A 27,106-nucleotide genomic window follows, 5' to 3' on the forward strand; every position below is an offset into this window, starting at 1 on the left:
ATTTATTCATTAATATGTAAAAACAGCTATATTCTATTTTATTTGAATTGATGTTTAAAAAAACATTCCCAAAATATCAGAATAGTTTTAAAAATAAATATTATAAAATACTGTGCTTTTTAAAATGATAAAAAAATCCATTTTGAGGTCATTATAAATGTTTTAAATATTTTGTTATTTGCGTCAGTGCGGATTTCCATTGCAAGAGTGCCTTCCTTTTAAAATCCACACCGCCATCTGCTGGAGATAAGGCAGAATTACAACAAAGGAGTGGAAACGATGACCTGAAAAGATGCGACAATTTAAACATTTTATTCAAATAAGAAAGAACTTGCAAATTTAACATCATAACTAGCAATCAATGAAAAATAAAGCTTCAAAACGTAATTTCACAGCATTGGCACTAACAAATGATTAAATGCACTTGGGAAAAAAAAAAGCCTTAAAATAATTGACATGTTCAACCTTCGACCTAGATTGTGACCTGCGAGCATCATGTTTGTTGTTTTTTGTACAGGGGATAGTCTTTTATTCAATTGTAGCACATTTTAATCCACATTCACCCTAATAAGTGTCATCATCCTGCCAATCAAACTAAATATTTATCTCCTGGTATAAAAAAACATGATCCTAAAAAAAAAAAAAGTAATGAAAAATGACTGTAGTATAAAAAAACAAACATTAAAAGTAAGCTGCTCCATGAAGAGTAGACTTCATTACTTTTAAATTCTTCCGATGTAACATTCCACACTAATAAATTATTGATAAAATGATAACTGCCTTATCGACACTTTCCAATCCCCAAAATGTTTACATGAGGACGATGTTGTACTTTCCTGGCTCGAGATTAGAACATTCTAAAAAACAAACAAAAACAAAACAAAGGCCAATAAGGTGGACAATTTTTCCCAAATTCATGTTCTCAAGCAACACACACACACACACACACACACACACACACACACACACACACACACACTCGTTGACATATAAACAGTATATATATACACATACATGTATATATACATCCAGGCCTTGGGGGTGTTCTCACACAAACATGGCGGGGGACACAAAGCTGTCCTCGCGTCCCACGTTAGGACCCTGCTGGCGGTGGTCCTCGGGCTCCTCGCCGCTGCGCTCGTAGAAAGGCGGCGCGTCGTCGTTCCTGGGATCGTCCCATCCGGAGGGGGCGGCGGCGTAGTAGTGCTGCCCGCCCTCCACGCCGTTGTTGTCGTCATCGTGATAGGCGTCCAGGTCCTGCAGAATGGGTTAAAGGTCAAGCTGGGGCTGCCATTTTGCCAACCTTGAGACCTCCGATTTCGTGGTCAGGGGTGGGGCCTGCTTATGAGGGGAGGAGTATATTTACAGCTAGATTCACCAAGTCAAGTATTTCATACATGTATATATATATATATATATAAAATAAATACTTGAATTTCAGTGTTCATTTATTTACACATTTACACACACATAACACTCATCTACTCATTGTTGAGTTAAGGGTTGAATTGTCCATCCTTGTTTTTCTAACCATATGCATGTACAGTAGATGGCAGTATTGTCCTGTTTAAGAGTGTCACAACATTGCTGTTTACGGCAGACGAACTGCTTTACGGTAGATGAAAACGGACTGCTGTTGTTGTGTGTTGTTGCCACGCTGGGAGTACGTTAATGAAACTGCCTAACAATAAAACCACATAAGAAACCAAGAACTCGCCCGCGATCATTCTAGAGTTATAACGTCATTGGGCAGACACGCTGTTTATATTGTGGGAAAGCGGACGTGAAAACAGGCTGTCGACACGTCATTCAAGTCCGCATGGAGCTGGAGGGGGCGTGGCCTGCGCATATTGAGTTTGAGTTTATTTGGAACATGCAAGCATACAACATTTCCAGTTTCTTAACAGTTGCCTAAAGTTTTGTTCCCTTCCTGTTCTTAATTTATGCACAATATACTCCATAAGTAATCACAATAAAAATAAATGAATAAATAATAGTTGGTGAAGTAAGTTATATTTCATATGATGAAATACGTATAAAGATGCACGCATACAACATGATAAGTCACAATTTCCAGTTTCTGTTTTTTCAACATGTTCCAAAAGGAGTAGGAAGAAGCAGAGTTTATTCCATTTCGTAGCAATTACTAACACATTTTTTTCACTATTATGCTCGATCCACACAACGTCCATTGCACCGGTCCTCTCCAAGGTTTCTCATTGTCCCAATGGGTTGAGTTTTTCCTTGCCCTGATGTGGGATCTAAGCCGAGGATGTTGTTGTGGTTTGTGCAGTCCGTTGAGACACTCGTCATTTAGGGCTATATAAGTAAACATCGATTGATTGATTGATTGGTTCACTTCCTGTTCTCAGTTTGTACACAATTTAATCCATAGATAATGAAAAAATAAAAATAATGGCAAAATAAGTTGTATTTCATATAATGAGATGAATAAAATTCCCGGCTGGCCTGGGAACGCCTCGGGATCCCCTGGGAGGAGCTGGACGAAGTGGCTGGGGAGAGGGAAGTCTGGGCTTCCCTGCTTAGGCTGCTGCCCCCGCGACCCGACCTCGGATAAGCGGAAGAAGATGGATGGAGATGAATAAAATTATCAACAAAGTTCAGAATGTTTATCATGGTTCTTTTTCTTTGTAATTTGTAAACACTTTGAGTTTGAACAGTTTCTAAAAATGGATAATATGAGTACAATGTTTGTTTCCTTTACTTAATCCATTTCAACATTTAATTCCACATACTAATATACTAAATGTTTTAAGTGCTGTACGTGCGTACAAATGTTTTAAGTTGCATATTTCTCTGAGGTAGTATTTCTTCTCTTTTGTTGAGAATAATTTTTGTACAAACCCCGTTTCCATATGAGTTGGGAAATGGTGTTAGATGTAAATATAAACAGAATACAATGATTTGCAAATCCTTTTCAAGCCATATTCAGTTGAATATGCTACAAAGACAACATATTTCATGTTCAAACTCATAAACTTTATTTTTTTGCACATAATCATTAACTTTAGAATTTGATGCCAGCAACATGTGACAAAGAAGTTGGGAAAGGTGGCAATAAATACTGATAAAGTTGAGGAATGCTCATCAAACACTTATTTGGAACATCCCACAGGTGTGCAGGCTAATTGGGAACAGGTGGGTGCCATGATTGGCTATAAAAACAGCTTCCCAAAAAATGCTCAGTCTTTCACAAGAAAGGATGGGGCGAGGTACACCCCTTTGTCCACAACTGTGTGAGCAAATAGTCAAACAGTTTAAGAACAACCTTTCTCAAAGTGACATTGCAAGAAATTTAGGGATTTCAACATCTACGCTCCATAATATCATCAAAAGGTTCAGAGAATCTGGAGAAATCACTCCACGTAAGCGGCATGGCCGGAAACCAACATTGAATGACCGTGACCTTCCATCCCTCAGACGGCACTGTATCAAAAACCGACATCAGTATCTAAAAATATCACCACATGGGCTCAGGAACACTTCAGAAAACCACTGTCACTAAATACAGTTTGTCGCTACATCTGTAAGTGCAAGTTAAAGCTCTACTATGCAAAGTGAAAGCCATTTATCAACAACATCCAGAAACGACGCCGGCTTCTCTGGGCCCGAGATCATCTAAGATGGACTGATGCAAAGTGGAAAAGTGTTCTGTGGTCTGACGAGTCCACATTTCAAATTGTTTTTGTAAATATTTGACATTGTGTCATCCAGACTGTTAGACGCAAAGTGTAAAAGCCAGCATGTGTGATGGTATGGGGGTGTATTAGTGCCCAAGGCATGGGTAACTTACACATCTGTGAAGGCACCATTAATGCTGAAAGGTACATACAGCTTTTGGAACAACTTATGCTGCCATCCAAGCGCTGTCTTTTTCATGGACGCCCCTGCTTATTTCAGCAAGACAATGCCAAGCCACATTCAGCACGTGTTACAACAGCATAGCTTCATAGTAAAAGAGTGCGGGTACTAGACTGGCCCGCCTGCAGTCCAGACCTGTCTCCCATGGAAAATGTGTGGCGCATTATGAAGGGTAAATTACGACAACAAGACCCCGGACTGTTGAAGGACTGAAGCTCTACATAAAACAAGAATGGGAAAGAATTCCACTTTCAAAGCTTCAACAATTAGTTTCCTCAGTTCCCAAACGTTTATTGAGTGTTGTTAAAAGAAAAGGTGATGTAACACAGTGGTGAACATGCCCTTTCCCAACTACTTTGGCACATGTTGCAGCCATGAAATTCTAAGTTATTTATTATTTGCAAAAAAAAAAATAAAGTTTATGAGTTTGAACATCTAATATGTTGTCTTTGTAGCATATTCAACTGAATATGGGTTGAAAAGGATTTGCAAATCATTGTATTCTGTTTATATTTACATCTAACACCATTTCCCAACTCCTATGGAAACAGGGTTTGTATATATAGGATTTGGGGCAACATATGTTGCCATCCAAGCAACTTTATCATGGACGCCCCTGCTTATTTCAGCAAGACAATGCCAAGCCACGTGTTACAACAGTGTGGCTTCATTGTAAAAGAGTGCGGGTACTAGACTGGCCTGCCTGTAGTCCAGACCTGCCTCTAATTGAAAATGTGTGGCGCATTATGAAGACTAAAATATGATGATAGAGAACAACTTAAGCTGTAAATCAAGCAAGAATGGGAAATAATTCCACACGAAAAGCTTCAACTGCTCTCCTCAGTTCTCAAACGTTTAGTGAGTGTTGTTAAAAGGAAAGGCCAAGTAACACAGTGGTAAAAATGCCCCCGTGACACCTTTTTTGCAATGTGGTGCTGCCATTTACTAAGTTAATGATTATTTGCGAAAATAAAATAAAGTTTTTCAGTTGGAACATTAAATATCTTGTCTTTGCAGTCTGTTCAATTGAATTTAGGTTGAAAAGGACCAGCAAATCATTGTATTCTGTTTTTATTTACCATTTACACAACGTGCCAACTTCACTGGTTTTGGGTTTTATACATTTATAGCAGAAATATGATGATATAATGTGTAAATATGCTACAGCAGGGGTGTCAAACTCAAATACAGAGTGGGCCAACATTTAAAACTGAACAAAGCGGCGGGCCGAGGTTGAACAAATGAACCTTTTAATAGGGACCCAAACTAGTTTTCATTGAATATTGAACAAGCAAGACTTATATAACTTTATAGTGACATGCAAAGTCCACTTTCAAATAATACTAATCATTTAAAAATAGCAATGACATATCAAATCAAATTTAAATAGAAATTGAATGCCTCTTTTGTGTTTGCAGCCTTCTCAGGTAAATATCAAAATAAACTTTTCCCACAGGCTAATAATACATTTTTATATTGTAGCGTCCAGGAAGAGGTAGTGCTGCAAGGGGTTCTGTGTATTTGTTCTGTTGTGTTTATGTTGTGTTACAGTGCGGATGTTCACCTGAAATGTGCTTGTCATTCTCGTTTAGTGTTGGTTCACGGTGTGGCGCATATTTGTAACAGTCTTAAAGTTGTTTATACGGCCACCTTCAGTGTGACCTGTATGGCTGTTGACCAAGCTTGCATTGCATTAGCGTGTGTGTGTGTAAAAGCCACATATATCACGTGACCAGGCCGGCATTTTGTTTCTACGTAGGAAAAGTGGACGTGACGAAAGGTTTTAGAGGACGCTTGAGGCAGTGCCTTTAAGGCACGCCCCCAATATTGTTGTCCAGGTGGGAATCGGGAGAAATTTGGGAGAATGGTTGCCCCCTGTGATTTTTGTGAGTGGCACTGAAATTTGGGAGTCTCCTTGGAAAATCGGGGGGGTTAGCAAGTATGAGTATTAGCGGTGAATGTGGTGTTACAGCGACACCACCGCTGTATAATAGCGGCGGGCCAGCTCTAATGTTCATTTGATATTGCCTCAAATTTGGCCCGTGGGCCAGAGTTTGACACCCATGCTACACGTAATAAGAAAATAACACTGTAAAGAAATGCTACTTTTACTATAACACCTTTGAAATGTCAGCAGTGTTTAAAGAGCGTTAATACTTTGTACATAAAAGATAATTAGTAGAGTGCCGTGTGCATTAAACATGCATTAAAACTGGAATTACATCACATAATAACGATAAAAAAAAAGAAGAAAAACAAGCCGACAATAATGAATATTTCAGAAGGACATTGCATTTTTAAAGCCGCAAGCTTCCTTACTGTGACGGGCTCTGCGTCCTGCGTGCTGTAATCCTGCAGGTGGTGCTCCTCCTCCGCCAGGTTGTTGGTGATCACCTGCTGCACGTGGACAAAACACACAAACATTGTTAAAAAGGATGAAAATGACATTAAAACTAATATTTCTGTTTTTCCCTTTCGCCGAAATAAAACTCACCGGCCTCCCGGCGGTGTTGTTGTTCTTCTTCGGTGGAGGGGGCTTGTATTTGGGAGGGCCGCTGCAAAATAAGTGGTGTTGTATTCAAGCCGGTCACAGTAACGTGTGTGTGTGTGTGTGTGTGTGTGTGTGTGTGTGTGTGTGTGTGTGTGTGTGTGTGTGTGTGTGTGTTAGGCAAACTATGTCACTCACTCTCCATTGAGCTTCTTGTTGCGATGTTTGCGATACATGGCGATGGCAGTGCCGATGATGGCGAGGATGATAATGACGCCAATGATGGCGCCGATGATGCTGCCCGTGGTCGCACCTTTCTCCGGGAGACGGGTACCTGAGGAAAGAAGGAATCTTTGAAAAAAAAAAGTATGACATAAAAGTAATTTCTGACATTGTTTATGCCAGGTTTCAGGAACCTTTTTGGCTGAGAGAGCCAAGAAAGACAAATATTTTAAAATGTATTTCCATAAGAGCCATATCATATTTTTTTTAAACACTGAACACAACTAAACATTTTTAAGTAAGACCAACATTTCTAGAGTATAATAGGTCTCTTATTCTTTGTAATAACATTCTTATTCTGAAGCTAACTGTGGAGGGGGCGTGGCCTGCGGGCCTGCAGCGAACTGGGGTGTGCCAGGACCGGCTTAGAAATCAGCGACAGGTGCGTAGATGGCCCACCTGGGCCTTTTTATATGATCACCTGTCGCTATGTTATACGCAGCAGCCAGGAGGAGAGACGGGGATGGGGCTGGAGCCAGAGCGCGAGCGAGAACGAAAGAGAAAAATACAATTGCTGGAAAGCAACTGAGAGACTTATTGAAAAATAAAAGAATATTATAACCCTGAAACAGGCTCTCATGTCGGTGCTTGGTGGTCTGAAGAACCCCCAGGAAGGACAAGCCCCACACTAACCAATAATAAATAAATAACTTCATACCATTAACGCAACTTCTTCAACATAAAAAAGCATGAGAATGTTTTATATTTTGAACGTTATTTTTAACAAGTGGAATTATTCATTACTTAACGTGTCGAGCGATGTCAGCTCAGATTTACCTGAGAGCCAGATGCAGTCTTCAAAAGAGCCACATCTGGCTCTCGAGCCATAGGTTCCCTACCCCTGCTTGGTGCATTTGCAACCCTGTGCCAAGGGAAAATTACACCAGTGGTTCTCAAATGGGGGTACGCGTACCCCTGGGGGGACTTGAAGGTATGTCAAGGGGTACGTGAGATATTTGTTAAAATATTCCAAAAATAGCAACAATTCAAAAATCCTTCATAAATATATTTATTGAATAATACTTCAACAAAATATGAATGTAAGTTCATAAAGTGTGAAAAGAAATGCAACAATGCAATATTCAGTGTTGTTTTTTTTGTGGACATGTTCCATAAATATTGATGTTAAAGATTTCTTTTTTGTGAAGAAATGTTTAGAAGTAAGTTGATGAATCCAGATGGATCTCTATTACAATCCCCAAAGAGGGCACTTTAAGTTGATGATTACTTCTATGTGGAGAAATATTTATTTAGAACTGAATCACTTGTTTATTTTTCAACAAGTTTTAGTTATTTTTATATATTTTTCCCAAATAGTCTAAGAAAGACCACTACAAATGAGCAATATTTTGCACTGTTATACAATTTAATAAATCAGAAACTGATGACATAGTGCTGTATTTTACTTACTTATTTTTTTTTCAACCAAAAATGCTTTGCTGTGATTAGGGGGTACTTGAATTAAAAACATGTTGACAGGGGGTACATCACTGAAAAAAGGTTGAGAACCACTGATCTACAAGTTTGCCCAGCGGGGTTCATTGTGGTGATCTACAAACAAGATGACGTGGACTTAAACAAGTTGAAAAACTTATTGGGGTGTTACCATTTAGTGGTCAATTGTAGGGAATATGTACTGTACTGTGCAATCTACTAATAATATGTACTGTACTGTGCAATCTACTAATAATATGTACTGTACTGTGCAATCTACTAATAATATGTACTGTACTGTGCAATCTACTAATAATATGTACTGTACTGTGCAATCTACTAATAATATGTACTGTACTGTGCAATCTACAAATAATATGTACTGTACTGTGCAATCTACTAATAATATGTACTGTACTGTGCAATCTACTAATAATATGTACTGTACTGTGCAATCTACTAATAATATGTACTGTACTGTACAATCTACTAATAATATGTACTGTACTGTGCAATCTACTAATAATATGTACTGTACTGTGCAATCTACTAATAATATGTACTGTACTGTGCAATCTACTAATAATATGTACTGTACTGTGCTATCTACTAATAATATGTACTGTACTGTGCAATCTACTAATAATATGTACTGTACTGTGCAATCTACTAATAATATGCACTGTACTGTGCAATCTACTAATAATATGCACTGTACTGTGCAATCTACTAATAAAAGTATCAATCAATCAATCAATGAGGTTAGTAAGGCAGAAGGATCCAGCAGCAACACACAAAAGCTTCTACGTATATTTCCGTTCCCAGTTTGTGTGGTTTAACTGGTAGATTGTGTTGTTTTGTTAAATAGATTTTTTTGCCAGAATATAAAACACCAATTGTTTGACTTTTGACAAAAAAAAAGTCTAAACCATTCATTTTTTTCTTGTCTTTTTTTCTCAAAATTTTTTTATTTTCTTCTAAAAAAACGCTTTTGAAAACCAGGAGCTGTCTCATGTTGGTGTAGTTGTGTGTCTCATGTTGGTGTAGTTGTGTGTCTCATGTTGGTGTAGTTGTGTGTCTCATGTTGGTGTAGTTGTGTGTCTCATGTTGGTGTAGTTGTGTGTCTCATGTTGGTGTAGTTGTGTGTCTCATGTTGGTGTAGTTGTGTGTCTCATGTTGGTGTAGTTGTGTGTCTCATGTTGGTGTAGTTGTGTGTCTCATGTTGGTGTAGTTGTGTGTCTCATGTTGGTGTAGTTGTGTGTCTCATGTTGGTGTAGTTGTGTGTCTCATGTTGGTGTAGTTGTGTGTCTCATGTTGGTGTAGTTGTGTGTCTCATGTTGGTGTAGTTGTGTGTCTCATGTTGGTGTAGTTGTGTGTCTCATGTTGGTGTAGTTGTGTGTCTCATGTTGGTGTAGTTGTGTGTCTCATGTTGGTGTAGTTGTGTGTCTCATGTTGGTGTAGTTGTGTGTCTCATGTTGGTGTAGTTGTGTGTCTCATGTTGGTGTAGTTGTGTGTCTCATGTTGGTGTAGTTGTGTGTCTCATGTTGGTGTAGTTGTGTGTCTCATGTTGGTGTAGTTGTGTGTCTCATGTTGGTGTAGTTGTGTGTCTCATGTTGGTGTAGTTGTGTGTCTCATGTTGGTGTAGTTGTGTGTCTCATGTTGGTGTAGTTGTGTGTCTCATGTTGGTGTAGTTGTGTGTCTCATGTTGGTGTAGTTGTGTGTCTCATGTTGGTGTAGTTGTGTGTCTCATGTTAGTGTAGTTGTGTGTCTCATGTTGGTGTAGTTGTGTGTCTCATGTTGGTGTAGTTGTGTGTCTCATGTTGGTGTAGTTGTGTGTCTCATGTTAGTGTAGTTGTGTGTCTCATGTTAGTGTAGTTGTGTGTCTCATGTTGGTGTAGTTGTGTGTCTCATGTTGGTGTAGTTGTGTGTCTCATGTTGGTGTAGTTGTGTGTCTCATGTTGGTGTAGTTGTGTGTCTCATGTTAGTGTAGTTGTGTGTCTCATGTTGGTGTAGTTGTGTGTCTCATGTTGGTGTAGTTGTGTGTCTCATGTTGGTGTAGTTGTGTGTCTCATGTTGGTGTAGTTGTGTGTCTCATGTTGGTGTAGTTGTGTGTCTCATGTTGGTGTAGTTGTGTGTCTCATGTTGGTGTAGTTGTGTGTCTCATGTTGGTGTAGTTGTGTGTCTCATGTTGGTGTAGTTGTGTGTCTCATGTTGGTGTAGTTGTGTGTCTCATGTTGGTGTAGTTGTGTGTCTCATGTTGGTGTAGTTGTGTGTCTCATGTTGGTGTAGTTGTGTGTCTCATGTTGGTGTAGTTGTGTGTCTCATGTTGGTGTAGTTGTGTGTCTCATGTTGGTGTAGTTGTGTGTCTCATGTTGGTGTAGTTGTGTGTCTCATGTTGGTGTAGTTGTGTGTCTCATGTTGGTGTAGTTGTGTGTCTCATGTTGGTGTAGTTGTGTGTCTCATGTTGGTGTAGTTGTGTGTCTCATGTTGGTGTAGTTGTGTGTCTCATGTTGGTGTAGTTGTGTGTCTCATGTTGGTGTAGTTGTGTGTCTCATGTTGGTGTAGTTGTGTGTCTCATGTTGGTGTAGTTGTGTGTCTCATGTTGGTGTAGTTGTGTGACGCCGAACTACAGCAAAGTTTGGACACACCTTCTCATTTCGATGCGTTTTCTTTGTTTTCATGACTATTTACTACATTGTAGATTGTCCCTGAAGGCATCACAACTAGGACTGAACACATGTGGAGTTATGTACTTCACAAAAAAGGTGAAATAACTGAAAACATGTTTTATATTTTAGTTTCTTCAAAATAGCCACTCTTTGCTCTGGATACTGTTTCGCACACTCTGGGCATTCTCGCCATGAGCTTCAAGAGGTAATCACCTGAGAGGGTTTTCACTTCACAGGTGTGCTTGAAGGTGTGCAAAATTCCCAAAAAAGTGTAGTTCCCTACTATCCATCCATCCATTTTCTACCGCTTGTCCCGTTCGGATCGCAAAGGCATACTTGCCAACCTTGAGACATCTGAATTCAGGAGATGGGGGGGGCGTGGTTGAGGTGGATGGGGTTGGGGGGGATGGTGGGGGTTTGGTAGTAACGGGGGTGTATATTGTAGCGTCACAGGACGGTTAGTGCTGCAAGGGGTTCTGGGCATCTGTTCCGTTGTGTTTATGTTGTGTTACGGTGCGGATGTTCTCCCGAAATGTGTTTGTCATTCTTGTTTGGTGTGGGTTCACAGTGTGGGGCATATTTGTAACAGTGTTAAAGTTGTTTCTTCAAAATAGCCACCTTTTGCTCTGATTACTTTTTCGCACACTCTTGGCATTCTCTCGATGAGCTTCAAGAGGTAATCACCTGAAAGGTTTTTCACTTCACAGGTGTGCTTGAAGCTCATCGAGAGAATGCCAAGGGTGTGCAAAATAGTAATCAGAGCAAAGGGTGGCTATTTTGAAGAAACTACGATAGTACATAACTCCACATGTGTTCATGCATAGTTTTGATACCTGCAGTAACAATCTACAACTCTGGCCCGCGGGCCAAAGCTGGCCCGCTGTGTAATTTAATTTGGCCCTTGAGGCAATATCAATTTAGCATTAGAGCTGGCCCGCCCGTGTTATACAGCTGTGGTGCCGCTGTAACACCACATTCACCGCTAATACTCATACTTGACAACCCTCCTCATTTTCCCGGTAGACTCCCGAAGTTCAGTGCCCCTCCCGAAAACCATTCTCCCGAATTTCTACCGATTTCCACCTGGACAACTATATTGGGGGCGTGCCTTGAAGGCACGGCCTTTAGCGTTCTCTACAACCTGTCGTCACGTCCGCTTTTCCTCAACACTAACAGCGTGTCACATAATATTTGTGGCTTTTACACACACACACACGCACAAGTGAATGCACGGCATACTTGGTCAACAGCCATACAGGTCACACTGAGGGTGAACATCCGCACCGTAACACAACAGAACAAATACCCAGAACCCCTTGCAGCACTAACTCTTCCGGGAAACTACCAGCAAACTGACCAATAATTAACGTTTTATTCATGCATTTTCTCTTGCTACTTCAAGGCTTGAATGTTTGGTTCATTCATTATTGTTATTTTATTTTTAAATTTATTATTAGCCTGTGGAAAAAAATTTATATTTACCTCAGAAGATTGCAAAAAAAAAAAAAAGGCATAACATTTTTATTTAAATTTTATTTGAAATGCCATTGATATTTTTTAAATTATTATTATTATTATTTGAAACTGGATTTTGCATGTCACTAAAGTTATATAAGCCTTGCTTGTTCAATATTTCATGCAAAACTTGGGTCCCTATTAAAAGGTTCATTTGTTCAACTTTGGCCCGCGACTTTGTTCACTTTAAAATTTTGTCCCACTCTGTATTTGAGTTGGACATCCCTGATCTACAAAGTAAATAATCATGAAAATAAAGAAAACGCATTGAATGAGGAGAAGGTGTGTCCAAACTTTTGGCCTGTACTGTATTCATGTTTTTGTTTATTTGAAGGACAATGTGCAGTTCCATTAAAAAGATGGCCGCAGCAGAGTTAGCACGCTGCTAATTTCCATCTGCACTCCTTTTATGGCGCATTTAACGTGCACAATTCAAATTTGACAGGATTAAAGATACACAACAAAATTGAAACATGAGCCAGAAGTGTTGATAAAGTGTTTGCTGAAGGTACACTAACCCCCCCCCCCCCCTCGTTATCTTGCAGTATTCCCAGGAGGATTATGCAAATGAGGGGGCAGTTAAAGGGCAGAGAAGATGTGTTGCGCTTCTTAATTGGACGCTTGGTGATTGAATGTTTCTGGGGGTGTAAAGACAAGGCAGCTCCAACAATAGAAGACAAGAAGGTGTGCAGGACTAAAGTGTCTTCAGGACAACATCATCTTATGCACCTCAGGCCAACATCATCTTATGCACCTCAGGCCAACATCATCTTATGCACCTCAGGCCAACATCATCTTATGCACCTCAGGCCAACATCATCTTATGCACCTCAGGCCAACATCATCTTATGCACCTCAGGCCAACATCATCTTATGCACCTCAGGCCAACATCATCTTATGCGCCTCAGGCCAACATCATCTTATGCACCTCAGGCCAACATCATCTTATGCACCTCAGGCCAACATCATCTTATGCGCCTCAGGCCAACATCATCTTATGCACCTCAGGCCAACATCATCTTATGCACCTCAGGCCAACATCATCTTATGCACCTCAGGACAACATCATCTTATGCACCTCAGGCCAACATCATCTTATGCACCTCAGGCCAACATCATCTTATGCACCTCAGGCCAACATCATCTTATGCACCTCAGGCCAACATCATCTTATGCACCTCAGGCCAACATCATCTTATGCACCTCAGGCCAACATCATCTTATGCACCTCAGGCCAACATCATCTTATGCACCTCAGGCCAACATCATCTTATGCACCTCAGGCCAACATCATCTTATGCACCTCAGGCCAACATCATCTTATGCACCTCAGGCCAACATCATCTTATGCACCTCAGGCCAACATCATCTTATGCACCTCAGGCCAACATCATCTTATGCACCTCAGGCCGACATCATCTTATGCACCTCAGGCCAACATCATCTTATGCACCTCAGGCCAACATCATCTTATGCACCTCAGGCCAACATCATCTTATGCACCTCAGGCCAACATCATCTTATGCACCTCAGGCCAACATCATCTTATGCACCTCAGGCCAACATCATCTTATGCACCTCAGGCCAACATCATCTTATGCACCTCAGGCCAACATCATCTTATGCACCTCAGGCCAACATCATCTTATGCACCTCAGGCCAACATCATCTTATGCACCTCAGGCCAACATCATCTTATGCACCTCAGGCCAACATCATCTTATGCACCTCAGGCCAACATCATCTTATGCACCTCAGGCCAACATCATCTTATGCACCTCAGGCCAACATCATCTTATGCACCTCAGGCCAACATCATCTTATGCACCTCAGGCCAACATCATCTTATGCACCTCAGGCCAACATCATCTTATGCACCTCAGGCCAACATCATCTTATGCACCTCAGGCCGACATCATCTTATGCACCTCAGGCCAACATCATCTTATGCACCTCAGGCCAACATCATCTTATGCACCTCAGGCCAACATCATCTTATGCACCTCAGGCCAACATCATCTTATGCACCTCAGGCCAACATCATCTTATGCACCTCAGGCCAACATCATCTTATGCACCTCAGGCCAACATCATCTTATGCACCTCAGGCCAACATCATCTTATGCACCTCAGGCCAACATCATCTTATGCGCCTCAGGCCAACATCATCTTATGCACCTCAGGCCAACATCATCTTATGCGCCTCAGGCCAACATCATCTTATGCGCCTCAGGCCAACATCATCTTATGCACCTCAGGCCAACATCATCTTATGCACCTCAGGCCAACATCATCTTATGCACCTCAGGACAACATCATCTTATGCACCTCAGGCCAACATCATCTTATGCACCTCAGGCCAACATCATCTTATGCACCTCAGGCCAACATCATCTTATGCACCTCAGGCCAACATCATCTTATGCACCTCAGGCCAACATCATCTTATGCACCTCAGGCCAACATCATCTTATGCACCTCAGGCCAACATCATCTTATGCACCTCAGGCCAACATCATCTTATGCACCTCAGGCCAACATCATCTTATGCACCTCAGGCCAACATCATCTTATGCACCTCAGGCCAACATCATCTTATGCACCTCAGGCCAACATCATCTTATGCACCTCAGGCCAACATCATCTTATGCGCCTCAGGCCAACATCATCTTATGCACCTCAGGCCAACATCATCTTATGCGCCTCAGGCCAACATCATCTTATGCGCCTCAGGCCAACATCATCTTATGCACCTCAGGCCAACATCATCTTATGCACCTCAGGCCAACATCATCTTATGCACCTCAGGACAACATCATCTTATGCACCTCAGGCCAACATCATCTTATGCACCTCAGGCCAACATCATCTTATGCACCTCAGGCCAACATCATCTTATGCACCTCAGGCCAACATCATCTTATGCACCTCAGGCCAACATCATCTTATGCACCTCAGGCCAACATCATCTTATGCACCTCAGGCCAACATCATCTTATGCACCTCAGGCCAACATCATCTTATGCACCTCAGGCCAACATCATCTTATGCACCTCAGGCCAACATCATCTTATGCACCTCAGGCCGACATCATCTTATGCACCTCAGGCCAACATCATCTTATGCACCTCAGGCCAACATCATCTTATGCACCTCAGGCCAACATCATCTTATGCACCTCAGGCCAACATCATCTTATGCACCTCAGGCCAACATCATCTTATGCACCTCAGGCCAACATCATCTTATGCACCTCAGGCCAACATCATCTTATGCACCTCAGGCCAACATCATCTTATGCACCTCAGGCCAACATCATCTTATGCGCCTCAGGCCAACATCATCTTATGCACCTCAGGCCAACATCATCTTATGCGCCTCAGGCCAACATCATCTTATGCGCCTCAGGCCAACATCATCTTATGCACCTCAGGCCAACATCATCTTATGCACCTCAGGCCAACATCATCTTATGCACCTCAGGACAACATCATCTTATGCACCTCAGGCCAACATCATCTTATGCACCTCAGGCCAACATCATCTTATGCACCTCAGGCCAACATCATCTTATGCACCTCAGGCCAACATCATCTTATGCACCTCAGGCCAACATCATCTTATGCACCTCAGGCCAACATCATCTTATGCACCTCAGGCCAACATCATCTTATGCACCTCAGGCCAACATCATCTTATGCACCTCAGGCCAACATCATCTTATGCACCTCAGGCCAACATCATCTTATGCACCTCAGGCCAACATCATCTTATGCACCTCAGGCCAACATCATCTTATGCACCTCAGGCCAACATCATCTTATGCACCTCAGGCCAACATCATCTTATGCACCTCAGGCCAACATCATCTTATGCACCTCAGGCCAGGGGGAATGTTCACTAGAATAATTAATAACCTTTCCGGGGAAACCAGCACCCTGAACTTGACAATGTTCGCTCATCTACTCCATTGAATCCACACAAATAATGATGTTTAATGAAATATCATCATTTCATTTAGTTGAATGAGATTTTATGGTGCAATTATTTCAGAATAATTGAAACGATCAAGCGTCACATTTAATCAAACCAAATAGCTTTTTAGCTTGGCTCATTTTAGTTTTATTGATTTAATGATTGCATGAGTGCATTTATATGCATTTGCTCAACACAAATTTTAGAAAATAAAAAATGTATGCAATATTTGTTTAAAAAAAAATGTAATTTAATTGTTTTACCCCCCAAATGTGTGTGTTATATTTAATATACAAAAAATATATCAATCAATCCATCAATCAATGTTTATTTATATAGCCCTGAATCACAAGTGTCTCAAAGGGCTGCACAAACCACAACGACATCCTCGGTAGAGCCCACATAAGGGCAAGGAAAAACTCACCCCAGTGGGACGTCGGTGACAGTGACAATGACGACTATGAGAAACCTTAGAGAGGACTGCAAATGTGGGCAAATATAACTGTTCTGTCTACCTGTAACGTCTGATCCTGTTCTGTCTACCTGTAATGTCTGATCCTGTTCTGTCTCCCTGTAATGTTTGATCCTGTTCTGTCTCCCTGTAATGTCTGATCCTGTTCTGTCTCCCTGTAATGTTTGATCCTGTTTTGTCTCCCTGTAATGTTTGATCCTGTTCTGTCTCCCTATAATGTTTGATCCTGTTCTGTCTCCCTGTAATGTTTGATCCTGTTCTGTCTCCCTGTAATGTTTGATCCTGTTCTGTCTCCCTGTAATGTTTGATCCTGTTCTGTCTCCCTGTAATGTTTGATCCTGTTCTGTCTCCCTGTAATGTTTGATCCTGTTCTGTCTCCCTGTAATGTTTGATCCTGTTCTGTCTCCCTGTAACGTTTGATCCTGTTTTGTCTCCCTGTAACGTTTGATCCTGTTCTGTCTCCCTGTAACGTTTGATCCTGTTCTGTCTCCCTGTAACGTTTGATCCTGTTCTGTCTCCCTGTAATGTTTGATCCTGTTCTGTCTCCCTGTAATGTTTGATCCTGTTCTGTCTCCCTGTAATGTTTGATCCTGTTCTGTCTCCCTGTAAGGTTTGATCCTGTTCTGTCTCCCTGTAATGTTTGATCCTGTTCTGTCCCCCTGTAATGTTTGATCCTGTTCTGTCTCCCTGTAATGTTTGATCCTGTTCTGTCTCCCTGTAATGTTTGATCCTGTTCTGTCTCCCTGTAATGTTTGATCCTGTTCTGTCTCCCTGTAACGTCTGATCCTGTTCTGTCTCCCTGTAACGTTTGATCCTGTTCTGTCTCCCTGTAACGTTTGATCCTGTTCTGTCTCCCTGTAATGTTTGATCCTGTTCTGTCTCCCTGTAATGTTTGATCCTGTTTTGTCTCCCTGTAATGTTTGATCCTGTTCTGTCTCCCTGTAATGTTTGATCCTGTTCTGTCTCCCTGTAATGTTTGATCCTGTTCTGTCTCCCTGTAATGTTTGATCCTGTTCTGTCTCCCTGTAATGTTTGATCCTGTTCTGTCTCCCTGTAATGTTTGATCCTGTTCTGTCTCCCTGTAATGTTTGATCCTGTTCTGTCTCCCTGTAATGTTTGATCCTGTTCTGTCTCCCTGTAATGTTTGATCCTGTTCTGTCTCCCTGTAATGTTTGATCCTGTTCTGTCTCCCTGTAACGTTTGATCCTGTTTTGTCTCCCTGTAACGTTTGATCCTGTTCTGTCTCCCTGTAACGTTTGATCCTGTTCTGTCTCCCTGTAACGTTTGATCCTGTTCTGTCTCCCTGTAATGTTTGATCCTGTTCTGTCTCCCTGTAATGTTTGATCCTGTTCTGTCTCCCTGTAATGTTTGATCCTGTTCTGTCTCCCTGTAAGGTTTGATCCTGTTCTGTCTCCCTGTAATGTTTGATCCTGTTCTGTCCCCCTGTAATGTTTGATCCTGTTCTGTCTCCCTGTAATGTTTGATCCTGTTCTGTCTCCCTGTAATGTTTGATCCTGTTCTGTCTCCCTGTAATGTTTGATCCTGTTCTGTCTCCCTGTAACGTCTGATCCTGTTCTGTCTCCCTGTAACGTTTGATCCTGTTCTGTCTCCCTGTAACGTTTGATCCTGTTCTGTCTCCCTGTAATGTTTGATCCTGTTCTGTCTCCCTGTAATGTTTGATCCTGTTTTGTCTCCCTGTAATGTTTGATCCTGTTCTGTCTCCCTGTAATGTTTGATCCTGTTCTGTCTCCCTGTAATGTTTGATCCTGTTCTGTCTCCCTGTAATGTTTGATCCTGTTCTGTCTCCCTGTAATGTTTGATCCTGTTCTGTCTCCCAGTAATGTTTGAAAAAATTCAATTTTCCATTTAAACAGTTTGTCACAAAAACAGACAATTCACTAATACAGCATCGGATGATAATTCCACAAATGGTTAATAACGCCGCTGCTAATTTATGTAATTAGTTGAATGAAATCATCTCTCTATTTAGACTTTTGACATAGTAAAGGCCTCCTGGAAGGAGATTAATGAGCAATTATATATGCATGGCATTTTGGATCTGTCTTTTTTTCCCCACCCCCTCTCAAAAATATTTGGCATGCCAGGCTTGAATTCTACATGCCATGTCATCCATCCGCCACATGGTGGTGCTGTGCCTCTCTAAATATAAAAAACACAGGAGGGAGGAGAAAAAAAACCCCTCTCCTTTCTCTCTCTAGCACTTGTGTGTGATTGCTGCCTGATTTCAACAATTGTGTCTTCCCATCATTACAGCATCCACCTCCATTTGTTTCATCTCAACCTGCTGTGAGGAAAAAGGTCCCACTTCTTTGACCCCCCCACGTTTTCATTCGAACGGACGCCATTATCCCGCCTGTGTCGTGTTCTCCCTCGGCGGGTCGCAGGCAGACATCTGATAACCTTTGCCAGAGGCAGGGAATTTACAGCATGGAGGTGTGCAACCTGGGTCTGTGTGAAGGGAGCCGGCCCTCCGGACTCATGCAGGTCTACTCCATAATGGGTGTGTGTCTGTGTGTGTGTCTGTGTGTGTGTGTGTGTGTGTGTGTGTGTGTGTGTGTGTGAAGGGAGCCAGCCCTCCGGACTCATGCAGGTCTACTCCATAATGGGTGTGTGTCTGGGTGTGTGTCTGTGTGTGTGTGTGTGTGTGTGTGTGTGTGTGTGTGAAGGGAGACAGCCCTCCGGACTCATGCAGGTCTACTCCATAATGGGTGTGTGTCTGTGTGTGTGTGTGTGTGTGTGTGTGTGTGTGTGTGTGTGTGTGTGTGTGTGTGTGTGTGTGTGTGTGTGTGTGTGTGTGTGTGTGTGTGTCTGTGTGAAGGGAGCCAGCCCTCCGGACTCATGCAGGTCTACTCCATAATGGGTGTGTGTGTGTGTGTGTGTGTGTGTGTGTGTGTGTCTGTGTGAAGGGAGCCAGCCCTCTGTGTCGACCCGGACTCATGCAGGTCTACTCCATAATGTGTGTGTGTGTGTGTGTGTGTGTGTGTGTGTGTGTGTGCCTGAGGACACACACACACACACATTTATATACAGTATATAGACGACCTCCATGACATTTTTTTCTTTATAGTCTTTGGTATGACTAGGCCGGGGTTTGAACCCACAAGGTAAGCATCGCAGGGCGGACACGCTAACCCAGTGTTTTTCAACCATTTTTGAGTCAAGGCACATTTTTTTCATAACAAAAATACAGAGGCACAGAGTTTGTTGTTGTTTCCTGTGTGTAGTGCTTTAGTTCCTGTCTTGTGCTGTTATTTTGGTGACTTTTCCTGTTTTGTTGGTGTTCTGCAGTAGCAGCTTCACGCCCTCCTTTGAGTGCTATTCCCCGCAACTGATTTGTTTTCCCAATCAAGACTATTTAAGTTGTGCGTACGCGATCCTTCTTTGTGGGGACATTGTTGGTTGTCATGTCGTGTACAAATGTGTGAACGCCGTCTAAACTTCACACGCTGTAAGTTTTTGCTGTCGTCCAGCATTCTGTTTTTGTTGACTTTGTAGCCAGTTCAGTTTTACTTTTGTTTTACATAGCTATCAGTATGCTTCAGTTCCTTTTCTTAGACTTAGACAAACTTTAATGATCCACAAGGGAAATTGTTCAACACAGTAGCTTAGTTACAATGATGGAAAGTGTAAGGATGGAAAGGACAATGCAGGTATAAAAAGACTAGATATAGCAATGTAAAATATAACATATCTGTGAATATATACTTAATATGTGTACAGTATATTATAAATACAGATATAATATGTCTGTAACATGTATACAATATATACCAGGGGTGTCCAACTCAAATACAGAGTGGGCCAAAATTTTAAAGTGAACAAAGTCGCGGGCCAAAGTTGAACAAATGAACCTTTTAATAGGGACCCAAGTTTTGCATGAAATATTGAACAAGCAAGGCTTATATAACTTTAGTCACATGCAAAATCCAGTTTCAAATAATAATAATAATAATTTAAAAAATATCAATGGCATATCAAATAAAATTTAAATAAAAATGTTACACCTTTTTTTTTAATTTGCAATCTTCTGAGGTAAATATCAAATATTTTCCACAGGCTAATAATAAATTTAAAAATAAAATAACAATAATGAATGAACCAAACATTCAAGCCTTGAAGTAGCAAGAGAAAATGCATGAATAAAACGTTAATTATTGGTCAGTTTGCTGGTAGTTTCCCGGAATAGTTAGTGCTGCAAGGGCTTCTGGGTATTTGTTCTGTTGTGTTACGGTGCGGGTGTTCACCCTCAGTGTGACCTGTATGGCTGTTGACCAAGTATGCCTTGCATTCACTTGTGTGTGTGTAAAAGCCACAAATATTATGTGACACGCTGTTAGTATGGAGGAAAAGCGGACGTGACGACAGGTTGTAGAGAACGCTAAAGGCAGTGCCTTAAATGCACGCCCCCAATATAGTTGTCCAGGTGGAAATTGGTAGAAATTCGGGAGAATGGTTTCCCCGGGAGATTTTCAGGAGGGGCACTGAACTTCGGGAACCTACCGGGAAAATGAGGAGGGTTGGCAAGTATGAGTATTAGCGGAGAATGTGGTGTTACAGCGGCACCACAGCTGTATAACACCGGCGGGCTAGCTCTAATGCTAAATTGATATTGCCTCAAGGGCCAAATGAAATTACAAGGCGGGCCAGATTTAGCCCACGTGCCAGAGTTTGACACCCATGATATATACCAATTGCTATGTACACTATCACAGTAAATAGTCCTAGCGGGACTTGCCTTTTGTTCATTTTTGGTTGAAGTGTTACATACCTTTTTACCTCCACGCTGTCCACCTACTGATATGACACAGGCACCAGATAACAGCACATTATTATGATTATTGATTTGCAAAAAATATTTTTTGGACCAATTAGGTAAAGTTGCTTGATTTCCCACGGAAGCCACCAGACAAAATCTCACAGTGGTTGAAAAACAGGGCTCTAACCCACTGGGCCACTGCGTAGGTTAGCCTTCAGTGTGTAAATGTTGTCATATACCATATTTCCTAGAATTGCCGCCGGTTATATAGTATGCACCTGACTAGAATTACTGCCGGGTCAAACTTGCGTCGCAAAATAATTAGCGCATGCTTAGCATTACTGACAACTCAGGAACCATGCCGGGTCAAACTCATTTCGCAAATTATTATTTTTATTAGCGCATGTCTAGAATTTCCGCCGGGTCAAACTCGTTTCGCCAAATAATTAGCATATGCCTGGAATTCACACAACACACACATATATGTACACACATATACACAATCTATATACACATATACATACATGTGTATGTATATGTGTATATATGTGTGTACATATATGTGTGTGTTCTGTATATATGTGTGTACATATATGTGTGTGTTCTGTATATATGTGTGTACATATATGTGTGTGTTGTGTATAAATGTGTGTGTGCATATGTAAGTTTGTGTGAATTCAAATGTATTATATATGGATAATATACAGCATCTATGCAGCAACCACTGAATTGAATTATATCATATGTATTATTGTATTATATATTGTGTATATATACATTGTATATGTACAGGGGTGGGACCAAATAAGTTGACTTCTTCCCACTCCCTTTAGGGCCAATCTTGACATCTACAAAAGATTAGTCACATGTAATGTTTTCTATGTAGGTGTAGAAATGTATATATATATATATTTCTTTTGTATTTTATGTCATTCTCTTGTTTTGTTTGCATGGCTCAAAATAAACCATTCATTCATTCATTCATTCAATTTCCGCCAGGTCAAACTCATCACGTCACGAGTGACACTTCACCTGTCATCATTTTCAAAATGGAGAAGGCTGATTTCAATCATTTGAAATCGCATAAAGCAGGGGTGTCAATTGTACGGTCCGAGGGCTGGATCAGGTCCGAGAAAGAGGGTTTATACGGCCCGCGGGATGAGTTTGCTAAGTATACAAATTAACCCGACATTTTTGAATGAAAGAAACAGCTGTTCTACATGTGTCTGATTGATTGATACTTTTATTAGTAGATTGCACAGTACAGTACATATTCCCTACAATTGACCACTAAATGATTTGTACATTTTCAGAATGTTCTTCTTCTATTTTTAAACACAGAAAACCTTCTGAAAGTGTCTTTATTTTTAAGTTATCGAGCAGGGATTTTACCAGTCCGGTCCCCTTGGGAGTAGATTTTTCTCCATGTGGCCCCCCATCTAAAATGAGTTTGACACCCCTGGCATAAAGGGAAGAAGATTAAGAGCTATTCAGTAGGATTTAAGGTCCAAGCTATTGAATATGCTAAAAAGAACAGTAAGCAGCTATGTTTTATTTATACACCGTAGCTGCGTGTGTCAAATATGAGTCATTAAATGACTCCCGCCTCCTGGTGGTAGAGGGCGCTAGTGATCCTTACTCGGCTGCAGAAGAAGTGACAACAAGCAACAAGAGTGAGCAGCCATCCTTTATTTTTTCCTCTCGCTTAGCACTTTTAACATGGAGGATTACATATCTAAAATAAAACAGTTTTCTAAACTGGACTTTCAATGGAAGCAGGAGGTAATAAAGGAAGATCTCCATCGAGACAGAGAGACTTTTAAAACTGAAGAAAGATAAGGAAGACTTCTATAAACAAGTTATCGATGCTTTTGTTCAGAAGGAGCTGGCATGGACTTCATTTATAAGTAAAGGTAAGACCAGAATAACCTTTTTTTTAATTAAATATGCTTTTCATGATGGTATCCTTACATCACACTCAAATTTAGAAGCGCAGGCCTAAATTTACCGCATGCCTTTGGTAAGCGCCGGAGTGAGAAGAGGTTTTAAATTAATTAGCGCCCCGGCGGCAATTCAAGGAAATACGTTAGTCGGAAATCAAACAATGGCCATGTTTTGCTAGCCTTGAACAAAGCAGCTCCCTTTGAAGTTGGTCTTCCAAGAGTGGCTGCTGGTGGCTTTGTGTTGCCCTCTTGTTTTCATGGGGTGCTTTTTTTTGTTGCCTTTTTCAGGGACGTATAGAACAGGAAGTACGGGCTGTCTTCCACGAATGGATTTATTACAAATTATGCAAGCTGGGTTAAGTTTGCTGTGGTCTGTAACGGCACACAGACCACTAGCAGACATGCAGCCAACATTACATACAGATAATGTGTCATGAGAAATCCATCCATCCATTCATTTTCTACCGCTTATTCGCTTTGGGGTCGCGGGGGGTGCTGGTGCCTAGCTCAGCTTCAATCAGGCAGAAGGCGGAATAAACCCTGGACAAGTCGCCACCTCATCACAGGGCAACTTCAATCAATCAAAATAACCTCCACATTTAAAGGGGAACATTATCACAATTTCAAAAGGGTTAAAAACAATAAAAATCAGTTTCCAGTGGCTTGTTGTATTTCTTTCAATTTTTGGGGGAAATTTTACACCTCCCGGAATATCCCTAAAAAAAGCTTTAAAGTGCCTGACTTTTGCTATCCATAAATCCACTGTCCAGTTCCCTGTGACGTCACACAGTGCTGCCAATACAAACAACATGGCGGTTACCACAGCAACATATAGCGACATTAGCTCGGATTCAGACTGGGATTTCAGCGACTTAAGCGATTCAACAGATTACACATGTATTGAAACAGATGGTCGGAGTATGGAGGCAGATAGCGAAAACGAAATTGAAGTAGAAATTGAAGCTATTGAGCGAATAGCTATTGACGCTATTCGGCCATAGCATGGGTGTACCTAATGAAGTGGCCCATAGCATGGCCGAATAGCTGCGTTAGCATCGCCGGTAAAATGTGCGGACCAAACGATCAGGACTTTCGCATCCTGTGACACTGGAGCAACTTAAATCTGTCGATTGGTAAGTGTTTGTTTCACATTAAATGTATCTAGTTTCAAATGTACATACAGCTAGCATAAATAGCATGTTAGCATCAATTAGCGTAGCATGTTAGCATCGATTAGTGAAGTCAAGTGAATTATATTTATATAGCGCTTTTCTCTAGTGACTCAAAGCGCTTTACATAGTGAAACCAAATATCTAATTTTTACATTTAAAGCAGTGTGGGTGGCACTGGGAGCAGGTGGGTAAAGTGTCTTGCCCAAGGACACAACGGCAGTGACAAGGATGGCAGAAGCGGGGATTGAACCTGCAACCCTCAAGTTGCTGGCACGGCCGCTCTACCAACCAAGCTAAGTCTTCCTTATCTTGCTTCGGTTTTACAAGTCTATTTGTCTCGGTGGAGATCTTCCTTTATTACTTCCTGCATCGATTGAAAGTCCAGTTTAGAAAACTGTTTTAATTCAGATATGTAATCCTCCATGTTAAAAGTGCAAGTGAGAGGAAAAAATAAACACACGTTGCTTTCTCTTGCTGCTTGTTGTCACTTCTTCTGCAGCCGAGTAGTCGCAAGAAGGATCACTAGCGCCCTCTACCACCAGGAGGCGGGAGTCATTTAATGACTCATATTTGACACACGCAGCTACGGTATATTAATAAAACATAGCTGCTTACTGTTCTTTTTAGCATATTCAATAGCTTGGACCTTAAGTCCTACTGAATAGCTCTTAATCTTCTTCCCTTTATTAGCTGGCAGTCATGCCGTGACCAAATATGTCTGATTAGCACATAAGTCAACAACATCAACAAAACTCACCTTTGTGATTTGGTTGACTTAATGGTTGCAAATGCATCTGCAGGTTATCCATACATCTCTGTGCCATGTCTGTCTTAGCATCGCCGGTCAAATGTGGAGACACTCTGGTACATTCAATGGGGGTCTGGCGGCAGATTTCTTGCCAGTGGTGCAACTTGAATCCCTCCCTGTTAGTGTTGTTACAACCTCCGACCACACATGATGTCTCCAAGGTTCCAAAAAATAGTCGAAAAAACGGAAAATAACAGAGCTGAGACCCGGTGTTTGTAATGTGAAAATGAAAATGGCGGGTGTGTTACCTCGGTGACGTCATCGCTAAAAGAGCGATAAACAGAAAGGCGTTTAATTAGCCAAAATTCTCCCATTTAGAGTTCGGAAATCGGTTAAAAAAATAGATGGTCTTTTTTCTGCAGCATCAAGGTATATATTGACGCTTACATAGTTTTGGTGATAATGTTCCCCTTTGATACAAGGCTAGGGAATGTTCAAATATTAGCAACACCGTTGAAAGTCTCCATTGTATGATGCGTGGCATTGGCACAATTTGTGTGAATCATTTGGAAGTTCTTTGCTCAACATTTGGAAGCAAAAAAAAAAAAAAAAAAAAGTTTCCCGGCTGTACAAAACATCAGCATTGGCGTGAGCGCTCGTCTCTCGGCAAGACACAATGAGGAGGAGGAGGCTCGATACGCCGCATTGCATCACCAGCGCAGCCTCTGACATTATTTACACAAACACCGAGCTCAGCCGAGCGACCTTTGACCTGCCGCTGCTCCTACCCAACCCACTCAGACAACACACTTCCGCACACATGCATATTTAACAGGTAGGCAGGAATGAAGCGCAGCTTAGTGGGAGAGCAGAAAGCACTTCAACTGAATCGAGTAGAGTTTTTTTGTGCGTGTCTTTTTTTCTCTGAGTGCACATTTCAAGTTAACAAGTGAAAAGGTCAGCGTTGTTCCTTTGGGCGGATCAATGCAAGAAGCAGCCTGTTAGTTACACATGTATACCTCCTTCTATCCTCCACGACCTGACCAGCCAGTCAACCATACACCACACCACGGGGCTCGGAGGAGGTGGAGGGATGGATGGATGGATGGATGGATGGATGGAGTGGGAGTAGAGGAAGAGGAAGGAGAGACGAGACTAGATGCCCGGCCGGAACTGTCAGAAATGACTGCAGATGCAATTTAGCTTCGAGTTGGGAAAACTGGCAGGGTATTTGACGCATGGATGGCAACAACTTAAAGATAGCTACATTTTGGATTAAAGGCGGTGTCCAGTATAGACTTAGACCATGGCTGTCAAACTCTGGCCCGCGGGCCAAATTTGGCCCACCGTGTAATTTAATTTGGCCCTTGAGGTAATATCAAATGAACATTAGAGCTGGCCCGCCGGTGTTATAACACAGCATTCACCGCTAATACTCATACTTACCAACCCTCACGATTTTCCCGGGAGACTCACGAATTTCAGTGCCCTTGCCGAAAATCACCCGGGGCAACCATTCTCCCGAATTTCTCTCGATTTCCACCCAAACAACACCATTGGGGACGTGCCTCAAAGGCACTGCATTCAAGGTCCTCTACAACCTCGTCGTCCCGTCCGCTTTTTGTCCATACAAACATTGTGTCGGCCCAGTCACATACTATATGTGGACTTTACACACAAACAAGTGAATGCAAGCATACTTGGTCAACTGCCATACAGGTCACCCTGAGGGTGGCCGTATAAACAAC

At 41.6% G+C, this 27,106-nt stretch overlaps 1 protein-coding gene across 2 annotated transcripts in view; it reads right to left on the reverse strand.

Annotated features, from left to right (window-relative positions):
- Positions 1 to 296: 296 nt before the first annotated feature.
- si:ch73-22o12.1 (nectin-2) overlaps positions 297 to 27,106 on the reverse strand; it is a 359,691-nt gene continuing 332,881 nt past the window's right edge. The window contains exons 7-11 of one of the 2 annotated variants that reach the window (XM_061914808.1): positions 6,569 to 6,704; positions 6,377 to 6,437; positions 6,202 to 6,279; positions 1,027 to 1,257; positions 297 to 857 (exon numbers count right to left, since the gene is read on the reverse strand). In XM_061914808.1, the coding sequence (XP_061770792.1) occupies positions 1,048 to 1,257; positions 6,202 to 6,279; positions 6,377 to 6,437; positions 6,569 to 6,704 (485 nt within the window). In that variant the 3' untranslated portion in view covers positions 297 to 857; positions 1,027 to 1,047. Of the gene's footprint in view, positions 858 to 1,014; positions 1,258 to 6,201; positions 6,280 to 6,376; positions 6,438 to 6,568; positions 6,705 to 27,106 lie in introns of both variants that reach the window. The other variant, XM_061914807.1, reaches the window with a different exon arrangement.

The sequence above is a fragment of the Nerophis ophidion genome, linkage group LG11, assembly GCF_033978795.1.
Source record: "Nerophis ophidion isolate RoL-2023_Sa linkage group LG11, RoL_Noph_v1.0, whole genome shotgun sequence".
NCBI lineage: Eukaryota > Metazoa > Chordata > Actinopteri > Syngnathiformes > Syngnathidae > Nerophis > Nerophis ophidion.